General features: G+C 35.7%; 1 protein-coding gene across 5 annotated transcripts in view; it reads left to right on the forward strand.

The window, feature by feature from the left end:
* The window catches only part of ERC2 (ELKS/RAB6-interacting/CAST family member 2), a 498505-nt gene that overhangs the window by 163965 nt on the left and 312328 nt on the right, over positions 1-22212 (forward strand). For all 5 annotated transcript variants that reach the window (XR_008973235.1, XR_008973236.1, XR_008973233.1 and 2 more), the window contains one exon: positions 136-303. Coding sequence is in view for 1 of the 5 variants with exons in the window: in XM_057417556.1 (XP_057273539.1) it covers positions 136-303 (168 nt within the window). In the remaining 4 variants the exon portion in view is untranslated. The remainder of the gene's footprint in view (positions 1-135; positions 304-22212) is intronic.

Here is a 22212-nt window from a genome sequence, read left to right on the forward strand (position 1 = left end):
GAAGTTAGAAAATCTACATAGAAAAAACCTCCAAAACATTTCTTAAGTGACCAAAAAGGGGGTAATTAATAAAATTAAATCAAATATGTTAGTGACCTTTGTAAAACCAAAACATGTTTGATTTACTTACTATAGGTTGATGCCTTGCGATTACGATTGGAAGAAAAAGAAACCTTTCTGAATAAAAAAACAAAACAACTACAAGACCTCACAGAAGAGAAAGGAACCCTGGCTGGAGAGATTAGAGATATGAAAGACATGTTGGAAGTAAAAGAAAGAAAAATTAATGTCCTTCAGAAAAAGGTAAGAGCACTGATGAAAGGCTGCACTGTAAAACTTTTGAGGCATATTTATTTCTTTTAACATACTCATTTTAATATGTTAAAAAATGCAAGGAATAAATGTATAATAGTCCGGTAGTTCTGTAACTTTTACTGTTCAAGTAGCTCTTTCCCAATATCTTAATCATATTATGTCACAAAAATATTAGGTTGCATAGTTTCCGCAGAATTATTTGAACTAAATGAAAGTCCTAAAAATTCTCACTAAACTTATTTCTCAACATGAGGGATTCTCTTATCCTTACTAACACCAATTACTTCTCTTTCCAAGTAATGTAAATAAAATGTGTGGGACTGTTCAGAGATTAGGATACTGTGTCTTCTTCTTTAAAGACTTTCTTCTGTGGGGTGGGGAAGAAATCTAATTTAAGTTAGTTATCTGCTTTTCCTGTGAGCTAAAGATGTTAAGAAGGGACGCTCTCTCTGAAAAGCCTTATTAGTCTTATTTCTAATTTTCCACAGATTTAGCTAACTACATTTACTGTGTTTGGGAAGTTGGATTTAATCATTATAGTTTCCACGTGGGGGTGGGAAGGGAATTTCCTGGAAAGAAAGCTCTGCAAGTGTTCTGCATACAGCAGTAGAGTGTGGCTGTTTATCATAGCCTTTTTCTCACACTCACAAAAATATTTATGCTATCAGGTATGTTCTCTACGTGTCATTTGTGTCACTATTGTATGTAGATGCACTTGTGAGCATACAGATAAATGGAGACAAAGTTCTTGCATCCCGTACATTTTACTATTACTTCTCCCCTCCTATCACAGCCACTCAAAAGAATGTCTACTCCTTACTCTCTATTATGTAGGTAGTTCATATCCAGGATTCATACAGGGTTCACATGGTCCAGCTCTACTTCTGTCTGCAATTGTTTAAATACAGTCTTTAAAAAGCCAAGTCCTTGTTTTCCAGAAACTGAGAAGACTGCTTTTTCAGGACTAGGAAGTAAGGCCTATCAAAACTGCAGTATCTTTAATCTTATTTCTGAATGTTTGCCCTGTTAGCAGTGCTGATGATGTAAAGATAGGAAAATTCAAGCCCTTTACCCTGTACTGAATGCCCATTAGTTTTGGACATCACTTGAGAGTTTTGAAGAAAAGGATGTGTCTTTTCTGATGGTTTGTATTCTAAAAAGGCCCTAAACAGACCAACAATGTGCAGTTTGTCTTGTATTTATATCTTGAGGAAGTGGATCAGTAAGAGGAATGTGGATTTAGTAATCTAAATTGTGGGATGAATGTAACTTATCACAGGGCTCTCAGCACTCTCTGTCATGCCTATGTGCTCAGTAATATTCAGCATAATGTGTTTTTGCTGGTTTTACTACATTATGGCTGTTTAATTGGGGCTTGCAGATGGTCTTGCCTCTTTTGCACCTGTTTCTTAATGAAAATAATCAGTCTTAAACTGCACTATCTATTTTCACTAAATCATAAATGCATGTTACAGTATCATGAGTTCTAGTACACAATGTGATAAATCTGCTAAGTATTAGGTGCAAAATCAGAGTTAGCACTAAACTGATTCTTTAAAACTGAAGAAGCACATGATTTATTTATTTATTTTTTAGGTTTTTATTCTGGTAAATATGCTTCATCAGGAACTTCTAAGGTCACGTTTTTCTGCTGTGGACTAAATACCAGGTTTACATAGAGAAAAATGCATTCTGACGATTACTTAAAAGTAAAAATAGTCATTGACATCATGTAAAAATTATGTGTCAATTTGCTTCTCTGACACATTTTTAATAACCACAATATCTTAATACGTAGATGTTAGCATGCCCCAGGATGCTAATATCAGATCATCACTACACAAAATTTGTTTATAGGAAAAGAATATAATATTTGGAAAATACATTTTTTTAAATTACCCCTAGGTCAACTTTTCAGCTTTTACTTGTGCCACGCTTCCAGTGTAGTTTGGAGATAAGTTCACTCGCAGATAATTTGGCTAGAGAAAAATTTGATTGAAATATTGTCCTGCTGTACTTTCTCCTATTATTTAAGTAAGTCCAGAGTATGACAAATTGACGGATGCTCTCACTGTTTACTTTTCATGTGTCTGGTGTACAATTCTGAAGTAAAATGTCACCAATGGAGATCAAGGTTTTTAAATTAATCTGGAAAAAAAAAACAGTAATATACCTAAAAATAAAATAACCCAAGTGTTCAACTTCATTTTGGCAGTGCTTATTAGATCATGACCTCCTATGGTTATTCTCCTTGAGCATGCCAGTGTCCTTGGCAGCAGATGCAGTCTCATCTCTGGAACACGATACTCACATGTAGAAAGGAAGATGTTTGGTGCCTGTTGACTTTTTTTCAAGAAGCTTTCCTAGCTTTGTGCCTTTCTGTTCTAGATAACTTTATCCTCACTGCATGAAGTTGTGTGTCCTAGGACATTCATACCTCACAGTCTTTATGTTCTGTCAAAGGCAAAGGGAGCACAGCCCTTTTTTATCCATAAGCAGATTGTTCATTCAGACGTGTGTGTTATTTCAGAACTATGTTGGGCTGTATGTAGTAGTAATTCCTAGTGCTGTAGTATTCTTATTGTAATGTTTTTGAACAGTCACTTTTCAGGGATTTTCAGGTAATTCATATAATCCTGTGGTGGATGCTGTGCTTTAAGGTTAAGATTGTCCAATGTACTTCTTTTCTTTCTAGTTTTGACAACATACATTTCCAATAGCAAGCATATATAAGAAAACATTTTGATAGAAAAGTATTCATTTTATGTATATATATATATATATATTGATTGTAGTAATTTTATCCTTTACTTGAGTCTAATTAGGCTTTTATCCTTACTCCTTGCTGGATTGCACGTCTCTTGCATTCCTCCACTTTTTGCTCGTTTTCTGCTTCTGACCTTTTGTCCATTTCTTCCACTATTGTTTTTGCTTCGAGTGATGGCAGCCAGACACTTGTGTGTGGTGTGTTTAGAAGTTAATTTGTTCCCATCATGCATATATATGTGGAGAATTCAGTGGTGGAAAGCAACATGGACTGTTTCATAGAGAATTAGGAGGTGAAACAATTACTGGGCCTTCTAGTGGATTGTCCTGCCTTCTGTCTTAATTGTATGAAAACCCTTCTGAAAGTGAAGGAATTGCTTTTATTTTTTCATCAGTTCTTGGTAGTCACTGGATTCTCTGTAATGTTATAATGCTTGTCTGCATTTTTTTTTTCTATGCAGCCAGAATTTTGTTTTTGCATATTTTTAGCCTGGAGAAGAGAAGGCTGCGTGGAGACCTCATAGCAGCCTTCCAGTATCTGAAGGGGGCCTATAGGGATGCTGGGGAGGGACTCTTCATTAGGGACTGTAGTGACAGGACAAGGGGTAACGGGTTAAAACTTAAACAGGGGAAATTTAGATTGGATATAAGGAAGAAGTTCTTTGGTGTAAGGGTGGTGAGGCACTGGAATGGGTTGCCCAGGGAAGTTGTGAATGCTTCATCGCTGGGGGTGTTCAAGGCCAGGTTGGACAAAGCCTTGGGTGGCATGGTTTAGTGTGAGGTGTCCCTGCCCATGGCAGGGGGGTTGGAACTAGATGATCTTAAAGTCCTTTCCAACCCTAAATATTCTATGATTCAATAATTTACTTTTGATACGAGAACTTGTGAATAACCGGTGAATTTAGTGCCTTAATTTATTGATGCAAGATAGATGGCTACATCTCTCTCCACTCAGCCTGAAGTGCTTTACTCAGCCTAAAATAATATTTGCTTTAATGGTTGTATTCAAGTAATTGAAGAAGGAACAATTTGTATATAGTGCTTAAAAATAGTACTGTCAGTAATAACCTGAACCTGAGAAAGAAGGAATATGTAACTTGGAAAGATGCAATTTCTAATTCAATGTTCTTTCTCTTGTGAACACTACTCTTATCTGCCATGTTGAAAAATACTAAGAAGACCAAAGGAAACCTGTCCTGGTTTTCCATGACAAAACCTTAAGAAGTTCCCTTTCAAAGGTGGAGTGGTTTGTTCTCTTTTCTGTATAGCTGTTATACTTGGATGACAGGACAGGTTCTGTTGAGGGCTCCCTACCAAAGGTGTGGAAGAAATAAAAACAGTGGCAACAAAACAGCTGGTGAGCCCCACAGACTGGCATAAGAACACACATAAGGCAAGATATTGCAAAAGAAAGTAATGGTCAGATAATTATCTAGTGATGCATTGTCCTCCAGTGCAGTAGTTTTAGTGTAATTTTTGACAAAATTGAGAAGTCGATACACTATTCAATGTAATTTGCAGGCTTAAGGGAGGCCCAGCAGTGGAACAGCATGCATTCAGAGGATTTGGATCAAGGTAGATTGGTATGGAGTAATAATAAACTTATGTCAATGTCAGAGGTGCAATATTACTTAATATTTCTTTCTTTTAGAATCTTTGGCACCACTGTTCTGTTTTAGTGCCAGTAAAGTTGGGTATGCTGTTTTAATAGCCTTGTTTAACCTGGCAAAGCTAGTATTACACCTCATATCTGTCAGTTTAGCATGTAGAGGGGCAGACCTCAGAAATCTTTATGTATTTCTTACCAGAACGTGCAAGTTCTATGAAAACGGCCAAGTTGTAAGCTGAAGGGAAAAAGTGCTGAACTGGATGATGATTCTTTCGTGTCCCTTTTTGCTCCCAAATTTTTCTTTCATAGAGTGGCTATTCCTGATGTGTTTTGTGCTCTAGGAATCTGTAGGTATTTTAAGAAACAATTATATGCTATGAGGTATGAGTCTCAGTGTTGAAAACAGTAGCTGTTGAGACAAGAACAGTGTAGAGGATGTAGACCTGGATCATATTAGGACAACAGCTTGTGGAAATTCTTTTGTGAGGACTATTATAAAAGAACACCATGTAAAGGGGACTAATATAATATTCTAGCTTGACTTGCAACATAACTTTCATGTAAAATGTTACAGTTTCCATCTTTAATAGTTTAAGCTTTGTGATTGATGAAGTGCTACATGACTAAGGGCCCTAACCCACCAGCTAATTAGCATCTGTAGGAAATGTCATAAAGTCTTAGCTCTCATGTAATAATTGGAATCTGTACTTGGAATGGCTGGACTGTACACACTAGGTGATATTGCCCAGTTTGTGTTAAATTAAAATGCGTTGTGTAATCAATTGTATGCATTACTGTTAGCTGTCTTCTAAAAATGAGGAAATTTGCATATGGTCAGATTAGGAATATACTAATGTAAGCAAATGAGTCCTACTCTTGTACTTAGAAATTTGTATCAGTATTGTTGCTTGATGCAGGAATTCTGCCTAAGAACACTGCTGAGATTGAAACTGCTGAATCCGGATTTGTCCAGGAAGACCTAAGAGACCAGCTTCTTTCATTTGATCTCACCAAGTAGAAATTGCAAGCACATTGCAATAGAAGATGCCTTTGAATTTTTTTTTTCATGGTTAATCAGTTGGGAGCACATTTTTGTAATCCATGAAGGGGTCATGGTGGCATGATGAAGGATGTTATTTCAAATTCTATTGGACCATTATAAGTGGGCTGTTATGTGAACTGGGGTTTCACAGTTACGAAATCAGAGTTTTATTGTATTTCTGGAGTGTAGCAACGACTTCTGAATGAATTCATTCTGTAGAACAGATCAATGTTCTGACTGCAGATTACCAGCGTTAAAAAAATTATGGAGACATTCTGGTGTAACATGAAAGTTTCTGTGTTTCAGAGGTGCTATGGCGACTTTTGGTTTGTGTAGTACATTACAAAAGATGGTTCTTATGCTCAAGAAAGTGAAGAAATATTGACTGTACCTTGTCCTGGTGCTAAGAATCATGTCTAAACTGGTCTCCTTTTTATCAGTGGCAGCTGGCAAAGGCTGGAGATGTTCCATACCAGCTGTTTGGAAGAATTCAGAAGTGTCACTAGGTTTCACTATTAGCATCTGAAATTACAATCATATCTTAGTTTAGTGTAATTATTTCCCCAGTTGGAGGGGGAAGCATCTATTCTTTGGAATGAGCTTCACTTGTCAGAATATTACAAGAAACAGCATGTATGCAGTTTTTGAAGAAACAGGGTCAAAGTGCAGTGGGTCAAGCTAGTCTGTGTCATGTAACACTGATAACCTGTTTGCATGTTTGCAAATCCTAGTGGTATTTTAAAATCCTAAAGGTTAAATTTGGCTGCCTTTGTATGCCACCTATGGAAAACTGAGCATTTTGGATATATGATTTAATTCATTTGGGAGCGATAGGGTAAGAGATTGTAAGTGAAAGGGAAGAAAAGTCCTAGTTATTTGAAGAAACAGGCTGAAATAAGAAATAAGTGCTTTGAAGAGATACTGTCATATATTCATGTTTATGTAGTTTCTAGCACAGTAGTATGATACATACATACAGTATTAACTTTTTAAATGTAGTTATATGTATAGAAAGGAGGCAATCAGTTGTAAGATCTAAATTATGTAGTACAATATATGAGAGAGAAAAAAGATCACTGTTTTGGAAGTAGAAAATATGTACGCATAGATCACTTGTGTTCAGAATTTAAAAGATAAATCCTTAAGTGTAAATCATGTAAGTTTTTCCAGATCAAATATGCTTGCTAGTTTTGAGAGGGTTCTTTACACACAGCTCAAATGTAGAGATTTCAATAGTTCAAGCCTCAGGTCATACATAGCATACAGAAGTGCTCTTAAAAACAATATGCCATTTGCAAAGTAGGACTGAACTTAATGAGATACTTACATAAGGGTTTCATACTGCTAGTATGACAGCAGTGCTACTGGCGAGGAAGGAAACTGCCATTTGGCTCTGAAATGTCAATACTAATTAACGAAGTCATCTTTAAATAAGATCCCAAGCGGCCAACTCACGTACTGGGAATGTAAGCTGTCTGAAGAGTAGTATTTTCTTTTCAATAGAGTTGGAGGAAATTTCTTTTGAAGTGTGAAAGAGCTAAATTATGTATAGTGTGCCTGGGCAAAAATAAAGTAGAAGGTGTTGTATTTGTGAGGTACAGAAGAACACAAAGGAATTATTTAGGCAAATGGAAGACTAATTATGTATCTGAAAAGTATGAGGGAGAATCAGAGTTGATAAGAGAAGAAATGTATTTTTCTGTGAAATAGTCTTCCAAGAAATGTAATAGAAGTCTGCTGACTGGAATTAAAAATGATAAGGGAGAATGCTGCTGACTATGAGGAGAGTGTGTGTTCATGTGACTCACTGCTCTGAGTACTGCATCTTTGAGTGGCAGCATGGCTGTTCCCTGACTGTCTCAATATGACAGATTCAGCTGGTTTTATACCTGCCAGCTGTTTACAATGACACAAAATCAGATCCTTCAAAATGTACCCTATGGATCAAAGTTTTTCAGAAACCCTAAAGGCTCGCACGTCTTTTTTACATGCTAACCTTTTTCTTGAAAGCTCTGTAAATCTCCATGCTCCAGGTGACTGATTTGTGATAGGGAAGAAGGAGGTTGGGTGGCTTCTCACCTTTTCTGACTGACAGACATTGAGAAGGGGGATTCATAGGAACATGCTACACCTGCCTGTGAATCAGCAGGCATTTCTCTGTTGATGTGCTAACTGAATATAGGAAGTACTCCTTGCCCGGCTCCAAAATTTAGACCCACAGGATTAGATTACCGTTTAAGATGTATTTTGTAGTAGAATAAATACATGTATGTTAAAAGCACAGCTCTAGCTTCAGAATATATAAGGTGAAAAGCTGGGACTATGTTGCCAAGTAATAGTTTAACTAAAGCAACAGTGTTTTATTCTGTACATAATATTTTGTTACATGGCATAACTGTGGTGACACCAATATTGATAGAGATGTATAATTCATATCTTTATACTTTGGGAGACATAAGTTGTCACCTTCAACATAATCCTTTGTGAAGCTGTGACCTGTGCATCCTGTCAGGCCTGGTGTATTTGAAGAAGCTATATATGCTTTTTAATGCTTTGTGCATAGTGGGAAAAACTGTTGATGCTGTGAACTTGGGGAGATTTTTATTAATGCTGTAATTACTTGCTGCGCAGGTAAAGTGAGGATGTTATTTAAATAACTGAGCAAACAAAATATTTGTGTATAATTTTTTTGCTTTCCTTTGAACTAATGCATCATTCATACTGGAATTTGGTGCGTTAAAACTAAGTCTCAGAAACAGTTCAAAGTTTACAGAAATTGCCTATATGTAAAGAATAATGATAAATTTTAATCCTAAACAAATGGTTTGAATAATTCTATATCATGGTTATAGTACACTGTTTCAGATGTGTCACTGCCAGGTTTTTATTAATGAACCTTATTCCTTTTGAACATATTTTAGCTAAAAATTGCTAGACAGTTGCATTTCATAGTTTTATGAAATGCTTTTAAATCTTGAGTGATTCAGAAATTGTACATTTCATTTATGACTTTAAGTGAATTTTGACTGAGATTAATATTTTTTTCATAGTATGATGCATGAAATGTTAGGCAAGTAGTGATTAAAAAACTTGATAATGTGATAAACCATCCTGACATTATCCTGAAATAAGAAAGTACATCCCATTGCTCTTGTTCATCTCCTTGCTAGGATATGTAGTTACAGCTGATCTGCAACTTGACTGAATGTATATCCAAGTTTGTTATATCTGGAAATAAAAAGAAACATTTCCTAATAAATATAAAAAGTAAACATATACATTAGCTGTTTGTTTTTTTTTACCAATTTTGCAGTATATTAGATTTCTATCCTTTTATTGGTATAGAATCAAACACCTTAATTTATACATTGCTAGAGCTCCTTGACATTGGCAGTCATGCTCCCTGGTGGTATTCCATTGCTGTCCATCTGACAGAGCAGTCTGTACTAGAGACTAATACCTTAGTAAATTGGATAGTTTATCACTTCTGGAAAAGCACCACCCCTCACCTTTGAGTGGAGCTCTTACTGGCTTTATGAAATCATGAATTTCAAAACCTTGAAAGTACACATGCAGATAAGTTTAATGGTAATAATAAATGAGAATTGTTATCTTTATACTTCTCTCTTCATGTTATTGTTACCAGATGTAGCCAGAGCTAGTGGTGCCAGTTTGGTCAGATTGCTTTGCTAATTTTCTTATTTCCAAGTAGTATGTATTTCTTGGTGGCAGAATCAGCAGTTATGTGTTTGAATACAAGTAGAATAAATCCAACTTTAGAATGGAATCTGAATCTAATTCATTTCCTTCTAGCGCACCTGACTTTAATTTTTAACACCTAGCTAGGCACAGTGCTGAGATCAAAGTGAAATAAAGAGAATGGAGTAAAGAAGTTCTTGGAAACTAAAAAGAAAAATGGCATAGCATTGCATAATCTTTTATATATGAAAGAAGTACTGGGCCTATTTGCTGTTCACTTAGGAATAAATCTGCAGTAAATTTACTAGCGGTAATTATGTCACTGTAAAATCTTATTTATCCAGGAGAAAAGTATATTTATTGCCTAAAAGGTGCCTTGATACAACAGCAGAAATATCCATTCATGTCTCCAGACAGGCACAGAGTCTGGAGCCTGTCTTTACTGCTCAGTGTTTAACCCCATGCCAGAGTGACTGTACACCATGGGAACGTCAGGGTGTTGTTCTCTGTAGTGCATACTGCTGATCTTAACTGTGGGTGAGAAGCTGCTAAAGGTACACATGAATATGTAACCTCTTCTTCTTAAAGCAGCTGTTTGTTGATAGAGAGTACTAAGAGTATGTATAATTGCATTTTAGATTTGAGTGAAATACCTGCTGTGACCTATCCAAAAATCTTAATGTACGGTTAAGTCTGTATTTTTGTTGTGGCTGTCCTGGGAGCCATAAATAGTTTGATTTGAATGTTTATTTTAAAAGAAATAATCCATGACTTTTGAGAGTTTTAAATGTTTTGGATGTCAGGAGGCAGATGTGATAATAAGCAGCTGAACAAATGTGAAGAACTTCGAAGTATAGAATTTAGACTACATGTGAAGGTAATAGAAAACAGGAATTGGATAATTTAGTTGCAAAAGAGATTTTCCCTGTGAACTGTCCATGGGAGCTAGTCTTGTACGTTGTTAGATTTACAAAACATGATTTCTTGCATGACATTTTACATGTTCAGCAATTGTTAGCACTGTTCCTGAGTTTTGTACGCTGTCATTTTATGTAATGTAGTATAATTCATCCTCTGCCTTGGAATGTATGAATTGCAACACCTTCCATGAGTCCCTGTAAATCATCCTAACTTTGGGGAAGGAGAATAGAAGCCACCTCATAGACAGCTAGCTGCAGGCAGGGCAGCAAAATGAACCAGTCCGTGCCATCACCCTTGTGAACTGCCTTCCCTTGTCAAGGTAGGCGCTTTTCTCCTTTGGGCATGTTGTTACGTTGACAGCAGTGTTTAATGCTGACAGATACACCTTACTGAGACCTGCTTTACAATTCATGCTGCAGGACATTTCTTGGTAAAGGCTAAATCTGTTTTTTTTTGGAGGAGGGCGTTAGGTATGGGGAAAGGTTGGGCAGTGTTGCAGCCACTCACTGCTTGTCACTGTACCTTAAGTGTTCTGCTGCAAAACCTGTCAAAATACCCCAAACCCTCACAAAGGCATAGGAACAGAACTGGAAGATTTGCTTGAGTTTTGATCAAATTTTAATACACTATTTGCAGACGACCGGATTGACACTCTTAGACTACTTGTACTAATGCTAAAATAAAAATTCTCTGAGTACAGCAGCAGAAAATAATCTTTGTATGTGCTTAGTTCCGGAAAAAGCTCTTCCCTCTATGACAGCTTTTTAGCATTGAGCTGGCCATCATTCAATCATTTAAAAAGTCCAGACTGTTCATAACATCTATCATCTGAGTGGAAGACACTGAAAATGAAAATGTTGTCAGACTATTGTAGCTTCCTTGTTAAGCAGAGCTTAAGTTTTTTAAAAGAATTTTAGTTACTTAAATGTGTCTCCTGGAGAGAATGCCTGATGAAAATTAAGATATGTAATAATTTAAATGTATGCAGGACTACAGAGATAAAGTAGTCAATGTGCAATATATTTTGATATAGACATCATCTCTAAAGGCTTCAAAGTGTTCTTAACTGAAAACTCCTAATTTGCCACTCTTCTGAAGGTTTTACTTAGTGTCTGTCAAACCCACAATGGAGAGGGGCATGTTACAGGTAGTAACAAAAGTGAGCATGGAGCTACAAAGGCTTAATGCTGTGGGAGAGAAAACTGCATCTGACACTTGCTGAAACTTCTCACCATCCTGTGTAATTCTTTGAGGTAAACTTTTAAATATCTGGCATTAAAAGAACAAAAAAATACATCAAAGAAAAAAATATTACAAGTCTGTTATCAATTCTAGTATAGTATGAGGTTAATGTCACTGACATTGCAATAGCAGATGACCTCAAAAAACATTATCAGGATATTAAAATGAATTTTCCTGTAATTGCCATAGGAACAATTGAGTATTCTTAATAGGTCCTTTCAGCAAGGCTTTTACAAAAAGAAAAATGAGCAAGGATGAATGAATATAAAAGTAATAGAAAATGAATAGAAAACCAAATGACTAAGGATGGCTACATTGATTAGTAAGACCCAGGCATCGATGACCTAATGAAAAACTGGGTTGGGGAAAAAAAGCATTTGTGTCTTTTTTTTTTTTTACAGTTGATGGTATTAGAATGAGGCTAAGTTAAATATACAAACCTGCTGGTTTTGAGGAAGAGGCACATGATAAAGGAAATTCAGTGAAAGAGTAAAAAAAAAAAAGGTATATTTTTTTGTACCAAAAGCAAACTATCTTAAACACTGAACTACGTCAGATTATTTCTACTTCCTGTTCAGACATTTATATAAAAGCATTGTGTGTTACCTTTGCTGCTATAGAAAATCTAAACTGTTCAGCAGATGTTGATTAAAGACATTCAAGTTGCTGCGTTTAACATTTCAGTTTAAGTTTAGTGGTGCTTTGATAGTTTATACTTCGAATGACTGCGTCTGGCCTGCAGTAACTAATGGTGAAACTCAATATGTGCATTGTCTTTCATGCAGCTATAGCACAAATATTAAATTACATCTCATAGTAACAGGAATCCTAGTTCTCTGATGAACAACATTCTGAGCACTTCAACTCTTAATTGATAAAAACCTATGTACATTGACCATATGTTAATTTAGCATGGTTAAGAAATGACATCTTTAAAAAAGGGGGCAGGGAGATATGTTATCCTTCTGCAAAGCTTGTCTTTCATGTAAAGTCATTATACTGTCCTTATATATGAATATGGATGGCCTCTGTAACCAGGGAGCTAAAAAGAAAGTTTCCAATAGGAAAGGTATTATTATTTCTGACTGATTACTGCATAACTGTTTAAGCTCCTCTGCTGTTTTTTTCCCTCCTTTTTACCACTGGCACTTAAGGAAACTCATATAAAAAGAGTACCATGTGAAATTGGGTTCTCTATTACAAGCTCTTGAATGCAATTTCTAAGGGCAGAATGCTCTTCTAGTACAAATCAACGTAGCTGTATTTAATTCATATAGCCATCCTTCATTTTTTGTAGCTAGAGGGCAAGCTTGTTATTTTTACTTTCAATGTCAAAATTTTTGCTGTTACAGGTTTTTCTTCATCTAAAATTATTTTCCATTTTTAGGGCTTTCCTTCTCCCTCTTCAGCCTGTCTGCCCCCTTACTACTCTGAAAGTAAGGATGTATAAAGTTTAATTTTCCTCAGTTGATTTTGATGAAGTATTATTTTTTACAATATTATTATTTACAATATTTTACAGGGAAACTGGGAAGTAAAAGAATATTGGAAATCTCTGAATAATTTTGTAAGGCTGTAGGAGAGGTTTGTAATTAAGATTTACAGATGACAGAGCAGTTTTAAAGTGCTCTATTTGCAGGTTTGTTTTTTTTCTCATTCAGGTGTGAAAGGTCTGATGTAGGTGTTCTATAAAATCAATTTACCATTTAGAATTAAAAGCAGTACACTTATCTGAAAGTCTCGGAATTAAAGAAAGCATACTGAAAGTTCTCTAAGTTTTGGAGCAATTAAACTTGCACTAAATGTCAAGTGAATTAACTGTCTGTGCATACCAAGTATTTTTAATATTGTCATATGATTCTATGTAAAAGACATGTTATGGAGCTGTTAATATAAGGAGAGATATCAGTTACTGTTATAATGTAATTTATGACCAGAAGCTTCTAACAAAATTAGTTGTAGCACGCTGCAGTAAATGTTAGTTATTTGCTATATTTATAATTGTATCTGTTCTGAGTTACACTGTCCTGTAGAATAGTGTGATGTGTAAAGTGCATTTATTTTGTTTTTGTCTAGACTTTATCTTTTATAGTTTTCCACTGGAGTCAAAACTGTAGGAGTTGCTTAAATGAGATATATATTGAGTTTCAAATTCAAACCTTACAAAGCATGTTAAATGTCTCCTTAAACTTCCCAGGAAAAGAAATAAAGGTATTCTTTTCTTTCACTCAAGCTGGTGATTTAAAGGGTAACCCTAAGCCATCAATAGAAATATATAGTGGTGCTGGTAAAAACAAACCAGATATTCTGGAAGTATTACAATGCACATGTACATAAATTAAAAGTATGTGAAAAATAGGCAAAACACCCTGGGAGACCACTGGTCATGATAGATTTTAAATTTGGTGTCAATTTTTTAACTGGATTGTCAACATAGTTGTATATGATATCTCAGTGGAGCTGTGGCGTACTAAGCTTGAAGTAGTTTATTATAAAACATACTTCTGAATTGAATGTGGAAAGAGTAAACAAAAGATAATAGGAATAAAGTAAAAAAATCCTTCAGGTAATTAAAAAAAATAATCCCTGCATTTATTGAAGTGAATTGAAGAAGTATGAAAAGGGATAAATGGGCAACTATGGTTAGGATGAGGGGGACTCACTTGGAGTGAGTAGGCAGATTTTTATCTTGGAATATTTAGAAAATGTTCCTCAGTGTTTCATTTAGAAAAAAAACAACAAAACCAAACCCAAGTTTAAATGCAGATAGGGAAAATGCATGGTGATCAGCCTGAAAAAGAAATTTAGTGTTAATGCCAGGAGGCTGAAGGGAACTACTGATACCAGTTCAGAACAGTCTTTGCAATGGGATATGGTGGTAAAAATTGCCAATATTTCTGTCTGTGGGAATGCTGGATAGCAAAACAGAAGATGGTAACCTCTCTGTAGAAGGCCTTTGTGTCATCCCACCTGGAAAACCATGCTTGATTTCAGACAACTCCTTGTCAGAACAGTAGTGTAAATGTGAAAGAGACAAAAGCAGTTAGAGGCTGTACAGGTATCTGACTAAAACTAATAGACCTTAAGGTTTTTTGGTTTTTTTTTGTTCAAATATTCTGAAAATATAAATATCACAAAAGAGGAGAAATTATTTTGAATAGTTGAAAACTTAATAAAGGAGTAGCATGAAATCAGATTGACAAGGTGATCTGTTAAGTGATTGGATAGCCTTCAAATAGGAAAGGAAATTCAATTACTGTAGATTTTTCAGTGCTAGGTGTAACTCTAGGCCAAGTCCTGGAAAGGATCTTAGAGTATCATACTGTGTTCCACTGCCCACAAGCAGGATTGGAAAGAGATTATTACAGTGAATGAAAACATTGCATTTTCTCTAGGGATTAAGCCAGGCTTCCAGCCTCTCTGTATCAGAACCTGCTCAACCTTTTCACTTTGAAGAGACGTACACTTCATAATTGGGCCGTTAATTCAGAACTCTGGGTGATGGCTCTTCTCTGTAATTAAATCTCTTGTGGATGTCTGTGTGGTTTCCTGTCTTAATAATTTTCCTAAGTATGTAAAATCATAACTCAGGATAAGTTATGGTAAATCATTCCTCTTGTTATTTTTCTAAACTCTTTTTAGTCTTTTACTGGTGGAGATTGTTCCTGTTTCACTGCTTTGGTTTCTTTGATGAATGCTGCTTGTTGATCAGGACTCTATTGCTCTTTAATGACTGTGTTTACTTCAGTAACATTCTGAAGTGAAATAATTGTATTTAAAATGAAATAATACCTTTTAGCTTCTTATTGGAGACTAAAACCTTAATCTGCTTTCAGAACAAATTGGTCATCTATTTTAAAGCTTCTGGTAATTTTCTATTTCTCTATATATTCCTGTTTATATATATGTGTATTCTAAAATACTGCAAACAGTATACACATCCTGTGCTACTTTGCATTCATGTTATCCAGCATGTTGATTTCTGTGTGTTTATTTCTCTGGAAGACTTCCCATACTACTGTCTAAACAGCTCTTGCTTTCTTTCTGCAGCCCTTGAGTTGCCTGTACTTACTCTATTTCTTTTGTAGCTTCCCTTTTCAATATTCCCGGTTGCCCAACACTTGTTTGTACAACTTGTTCTGCCTTTCTTCCCACCACCTGTTCACTTTTTTATGAGATGTACTGTTAATTTTTAATCTCGGCAGAGGTCTTTTCACTCGATAGAGACAGAAAAGGAATTTCAGGATACAAAGTAAAAGGTAGATCACTTTTCTTCTTAAATGATTTGTGTTAATCTAAGTCCACCAAAGCAGCTATTTTTCTATATGTGAGTTTACATGTATATAGACTTACAGTATATGTACTTCCCTGGCTTGCATAAGACATAGTTTTCCATGCAAAGCTGTCTTGAAAAATTATTGCATAAGTCGATGTATCCTTTTTATATGCATTTGTGCCAGATACTACGAAACTAGCAAATTGTCAGATGTTTTCAAATACCCGAAAGGTAGGATTGAGCAGAAAGGTATAATTCTTCATGGTTAACTTGAAGAGGTGATACAGGTCATATTTTCAGGTGCTCTCAATGTTCAATTAGGCTAGACTTCAAAAAAAGTTCAGCAGTCATTAACCTGTAACATGTAAAATGTGAGATGTAGGAATTCATACCCAACTAACCTAGCTTGAAAATCTGGGCCTCTATATATACTGACAGTTGTTATAAGTATTACTTTGTTAAGAATTAATGTCTAGCTCTTCTTATTTCCTACGTGGAATTACATGTTAGTCTATTTTGTATTATTATATTTGCTATCTGGAAAATACCTATCACATTTTGAGTTATATCACAATAAATACATATAATGAGAACAAAAACTTTTCAATGGATGCCTCACAAGACTGAGTGCTGCTTAGAAGAGTCCAAGAGTCAAGCTGTTTTGTTCAGAGAATTTATTGGTCCCTGAAGAGGAGTCAGAAACTGAGTATTTCCAGATACACAAGTGGATATTATCAGCCCAGGCTTCTTTTGGCTAGATTCCTTGTGAAGGTTAATTTTAGCATTAAGTTCCACCTCTTTCTCAGCTAGAGTCTGGCAACAGAAGCCAAACTTTCAGTCCAGGAGCTCCTTTCTGTGTGACAGTCTTCTCTCTTGGCTCAGTTTGCCCACTGACCTGCTTTTATAGCCCTGTAAAAGTATCAGCTGACTTGAGGGCAGATCCTCTCTTTAAGCAGCCCTAGAGGAGTTTTTTTTTTCTGTATGAAAAATCAGTGCATGCATCTTCCTTTTTAATGCTCTGAATCTTTCCTATACCCAGCATTTGAATCCTGTATTACCTAGAATGCAGGAATCTAGAATCTCAGTAAGTAACAATGGGTGAAATATTTCCTGCGGTGATTGCGCAATGAAAGAAACATGCTACTTTTGGGAGAATAAGAAAAGAGATTTGTCAATTTTGATCCCCAGTTTTAATTGCATTTGCTTCTATTTATTGATGCGAGAGGATGCTCGCAGTTTCTAAAATGTACATGAGATAATATGCTGATGTTTCCAGTGATAGAATAAAGAACACTTCTTTTTTTTTTTTCTAGACACACGTAGCAGCACTTCATTGCAGGTACTGACCAGAGTATATGCATATTCCCGGGAAATGGTAAACATCCAATCCTATTGGATTTTTTTGTTTTAGATACCGTAATGATCCTTTATGCTTCTGTACTGTTTTCTCTAAGGCTTTACTGATACTCAGTTGATACTCCGTATGTTAACAGACTGAATCATACAGAACATGTAATGGCATGGGGAATACTTGCGCCTTATGAGAGTAGATCTCTTGATTCTACCATGGACTTCCTTCCTTCCTCAGCCTACTTTAGGAAAGTTTAATTACTGTGTAACATCTGTTCAGAAGCTTGATATCAATGCAAATTTCATGTCTTCATGAATCATATCCATTTTGTTCCTTGCAGTTTTACAGCCATACTGTGGTGAATGTGTTGAGTAGACTATCAAATGGATAGATAGAGTAAAACATATGTGACTGAACTGTTCAGTAGCAAGAATGTCTTCTAGACCTTAAAATATTCCTGTATTCCTAAGTCACAAGCTCCTTAGGACAGTAATTTGTTGTAAGCAAACCTGACAAAACACTTGTATTAAGTTACAATTTAAAAACAACTGTTAGTGCTTGTTGTTCAGGTGACAGAGCCCTGCAGCTATGGGACAGCTAAGAGTCGTTCAAGGGCTGAAATTTTGTTTGTAGAGCTTCTATGGAAAGTGGGCTTCCAGTACTGCAAACCTGTGAAGACCTTATTTCTTTTCAGGTTACTGTGCCTGTGAAGTATGTGAGAATTTTGAGAGCAGTTCATTTGGTTATCAACTAATGGGAAAAGGAAATGTAAGAAATGCATTTCCCTATTTTTATGGAGCAAAATAATAAGGCATTGTAATAAAATAATGCTGATAAAGCATTTTCCATCAAGTGTAATATATGACTGCAATCATGCTATATTTTAGACATTGTAAAAAATACAAAAATATAAATAGAAGTATGAATTCTTCTGTTTTCCCTTTCCAGAATAACAACTAAGTATTGGGACCAGTCGGTAATGGTAATAGAATGATTTAGGTTCGAAAGAAACCTTAAGATCATTGACTGTTAACCTTGGTATAGAAATTTTCAGCCTTATTTGTTCCTTTAAAATAAAAGAAATAAAATCAAATCTGAAAACCACATTGGAAGATAAGTATCTGAATTCTCATTAATGGCCTTGAAAACATCTCCACCTTTGCAGTTTGAGAGGAAAAGATAAGAAAGGTACTGATGCAGAGCTTGCTGCCATTACTGATAGTTCAAACAGGAAGTCTAAGAACTGCAAGCAGAGGTATGGATATGTCTTGGTGTCTTTCTTCCTGGAGGCCCTGTTGGTGCTAGTGGGGAATTCAGGATGAAACATAAGAATTGATAGAATCATAGAATCATAGATTAGTTAGGGTTGGAAAGGACCTTAAGATCATCAAGTTCCAACCCCCCTGCCATGTGCAGGGACACCTCACAACTAATCCATATCACCCAAGGCCTCGTCCAATCTGGCCTTGAACACTGCCAGGGATGGAGCATTCACAACCTCCCTGGGCAACCCATTCCAGTGCCTCACCACCCTAACAGCAAAGAATTTCCTCCTTATATCCAATCTAAACTTCCCCTGTTTAAATTTTAACCCATTAAGATATGATACATGGTGGCAGACTTGGGAATTCATTTACAAGGCAGCCACTTCTGCTGCTGCCATCTTTTTGTTTATTTTCATTGTTGTTATAAATGCATGTATCAATTTGATACCATTTTTCTTCATTTCATTTCATTCCTTGGAAATTCCCATCTCCAGGTGTCAGCATCTGTGTAGACTCTTGTTTATGTTTGGTATATTCTTTATGTTTGGTTGCTACTGCACCTTTTGTCCTCAGTAGTAAGAGCATCATTTTTTCATCCGAAGTAGTGCTTTCTGTATTCTTGTCTTTGTTTGCATTTTTGTTATAATTTTCAACTTTCTCTTTTGGAGGCATGATGTCATCTTTGCTATTGTTCTTGCATATCCACTTTATCTCTAATGGTAGTATTTTCAGGTGTTTTTCTTCCTTATTCAATTGCTTGAGGAGTGAGCCATACACACTGTGTAGCTGATTTCTTTTGAAGAGTGCTTGCAGTTGATAATCTGTCTCATGTCCTGTTGACGCTACTGTAAATTTACACATTCGTTTTTTGCCTGTGAATAAACAAAAATGAGTAGCCCTCTCTTTTCTGCATGATTTCATACCAAGCGCAGAAATAGAATACACATCTCCATTTTATCAATTTCTTTTTATGTGAGCTAGTATCTTTAACTTTTTATGTGGGTTAATTTGCAGTATGCATTTTAATGCTTTATTTAGTACGCTAGTGACAGTTGCGGCAGGTTGGCAAGAAATTGGAATTAAATATGCAATAGTCCTGGAATACAAGTGGTAACAAGCATGAAGCAAGCACTTTCTTCTTCAGCTCAGAATTTCAGCTGAATTCACAGTGCTCATTTTGTGAAGAGAGTTTATGGTAGCTACTGAGCAAGGCAAAGATCGAATTCTCATGCAGTCTTTCACAAGTGTCTTTACCCATAGCCTTCTTTGCCTAACAAAATTAGTTGTACTTAGTATGTCATCCCAAGACTCGACATTTGCTCTCTATGAAATGGAACACTTGGCTTACTTAATGTGTCAGTGCATATTACAAAGTACAGCATAAATCCATGGGGCATAGTTTCCCTGTAAGTACTCAGTTGACAATGTTAATACTGACTAATAGTAGCATTTTGTAAGTATAAAGGTATGTCTTGGGTAAGTCATTGTTTTGTGTTGTTTTATTGGCGTGATTTTATACAGAATTGTTTCAAAAAGGCATTATATACATTAATACAATAAATAATGTGATAACATTACCCAACAAAATGTGATGAAGAAGAGATGAATTGATTTCACCAATAAAAAAAATCATGTGACAAATGCTTTAATTTCATGTGTGAAATGATGTAGTATTTTATGTTGCACTATTTCTGTGAGGACACCAATTAGAATTTGAAGCCTTATGTTGCTTAAACACTGTGTAATGTCCTCCTGACCTGAAGCACTGGTTACTTTGTTTGCATATAAAGATTTGCAAGTTCAAATGAAGCAAAAGGGAAGATGGTTCTGGTATTTTGGATAAAATGGGCACAAGCAGGTGGTTCTTAGCAATGTAAGTCTAGTGGGTAGAAAAAAAAAATCATCTTTGGTATAAGAATAATGAACAACCATAAAAGTTTTCAGTCCACAGTTTAAATCTGATCAGCTGTGTAATCCTAACAGCAGAAACTTAAACAGAACAAGAAAAATTTAAAGAAGCAGAAGACGTGTTATGTAAAAATGCTGTAACTTTGGAGGGAAACGATGTAAGTGTACCTGAGGAAGAATACTGTTTACTTTTTTCTGGTTTCTTACTGTGGTCTTATGTCTTTTTCTGTTTCTTAAGCTTGTCAAGCAGAGCAAATTCTGAAAGACTATTTTCTTTCCTCCTTGGACTGTGTGAATTGGAAAGGTAGCAGTAGGGTAATTACTAGTTCATGCCACTTCTCTGTTGCTCTTGTCATCAGGTTAATGTGAGGGCTGATGTCTGAAGCAGCGTTTGCTTCATTAGCTCCTTTGTGACAGTTGCTGTGCAGGTGCACTTTGTTTGCTACTTTGAACTGTAGTCCTAAAGGAAGTTTGGGTAACAACTATTCAGACAGATCAGTCCTCTTTTGTGAAAACCTTACAGACCCATTGGAGACTGCTTTCTTCTTGGATATGCACTGTTCCCTGGCTGGAAATGTTTTACATAACCTGAAGGGTTGTGTACAATTTGTGGACAGCTTTACAAATGCCTTTATTGTCTCTGGTTTAGTAACCTGCTGTCATATTGATAGTGTAGGATTGAGCCGGTCATAATGCTTTGGGCCATCTGAAATCTCGGATGTTTAAAAAAGTCTTGTGGAGCAAAATAATGAAAGCTATTGGAACTACTTATGAAATCTGAGATTATTTTATCATGTCATGATTAGATTAGCAAGCTTTTTTCCAATTACCTTGGAAAAACCAAAGATTAGTGCAAACCTAAACCTTATACTTTAATAGATATATTTAATTGCAAGCAGCAAACTCCCATTTTTATAGCATTTTAGAGAGCTTTATATCATAGGATATTTTTTCAAGGTAACATTTGTTTTAATTTTTTGAATCTATATGTATTTTGACTTTTGGAAAAAATATTCCTAATTAACATTTTTCTGTCTACCTGCTTAAAAGGAAGGAAAACAAGGTGAAAGTTAGCGGTACTGCATGATGGAACACTTTGGGGGCTAGTCTCTTTTGAAACAAAAGACCATTCTGCAATGTCAAACTGTTGAAGTTCCCCTTCAATGAACTCATTCTGGTAATTGAAATCCTGTTTAAACTGAAAAAATGTATTTAGGTCATATCATGAATGTTAGTTGGAGCCATAGCTTCCCCCTCTCGCCCCATAGGGTGAAACTTCAAATAGCTGTGGTAAGGCCTGTTAATTTTTAAATATTCTGGCTGACCTGATATTTAATAACTGATAAAAATTTCTGGCTGAAGACCTATAGTGCTTGCCAAAAACCCTGCCTCTGTATAGTGAGCTTTCAGGTAGTAATATTTTTACAGGCATGGTAGGGAAAAATGATTTCATTTTTTTCTTGAGTATTTCGTTACAAATTATGCATGTACACACACACACATAAATGAATGGAGATGTTAGGACATCTGTACATACTTCTTCTGTTCTACTGAGTCACTACCAAAGCTGGTTTCATGTTCTGGGATATACTGAGATGTTTCTGAAAAGGATCACATGAGACAGAACATTTATTATGAGTCTTACAAATAAAAATAAATTGTATATAGACATATGGAGTATTTGCCTTTGAACAATACCTAAGCATTTGTTTTCTATTTTCATTAATAGATACAGCTTTTTGTCTTTTATGTATATCTGTGAGGCACCTGCATAAGTTTGAGATGAGTGGTAAGATTTAAAGTAGTTATAGTTAATGC

This window comes from Pezoporus wallicus, unplaced genomic scaffold (genome assembly GCF_028554395.1).
Source record: "Pezoporus wallicus isolate ANWC-B61680 ecotype Strahan unplaced genomic scaffold, APGP_CSIRO_Pwel_v1 contig_8542, whole genome shotgun sequence".
NCBI classification, from domain to species: Eukaryota; Metazoa; Chordata; class Aves; order Psittaciformes; family Psittacidae; genus Pezoporus; species Pezoporus wallicus.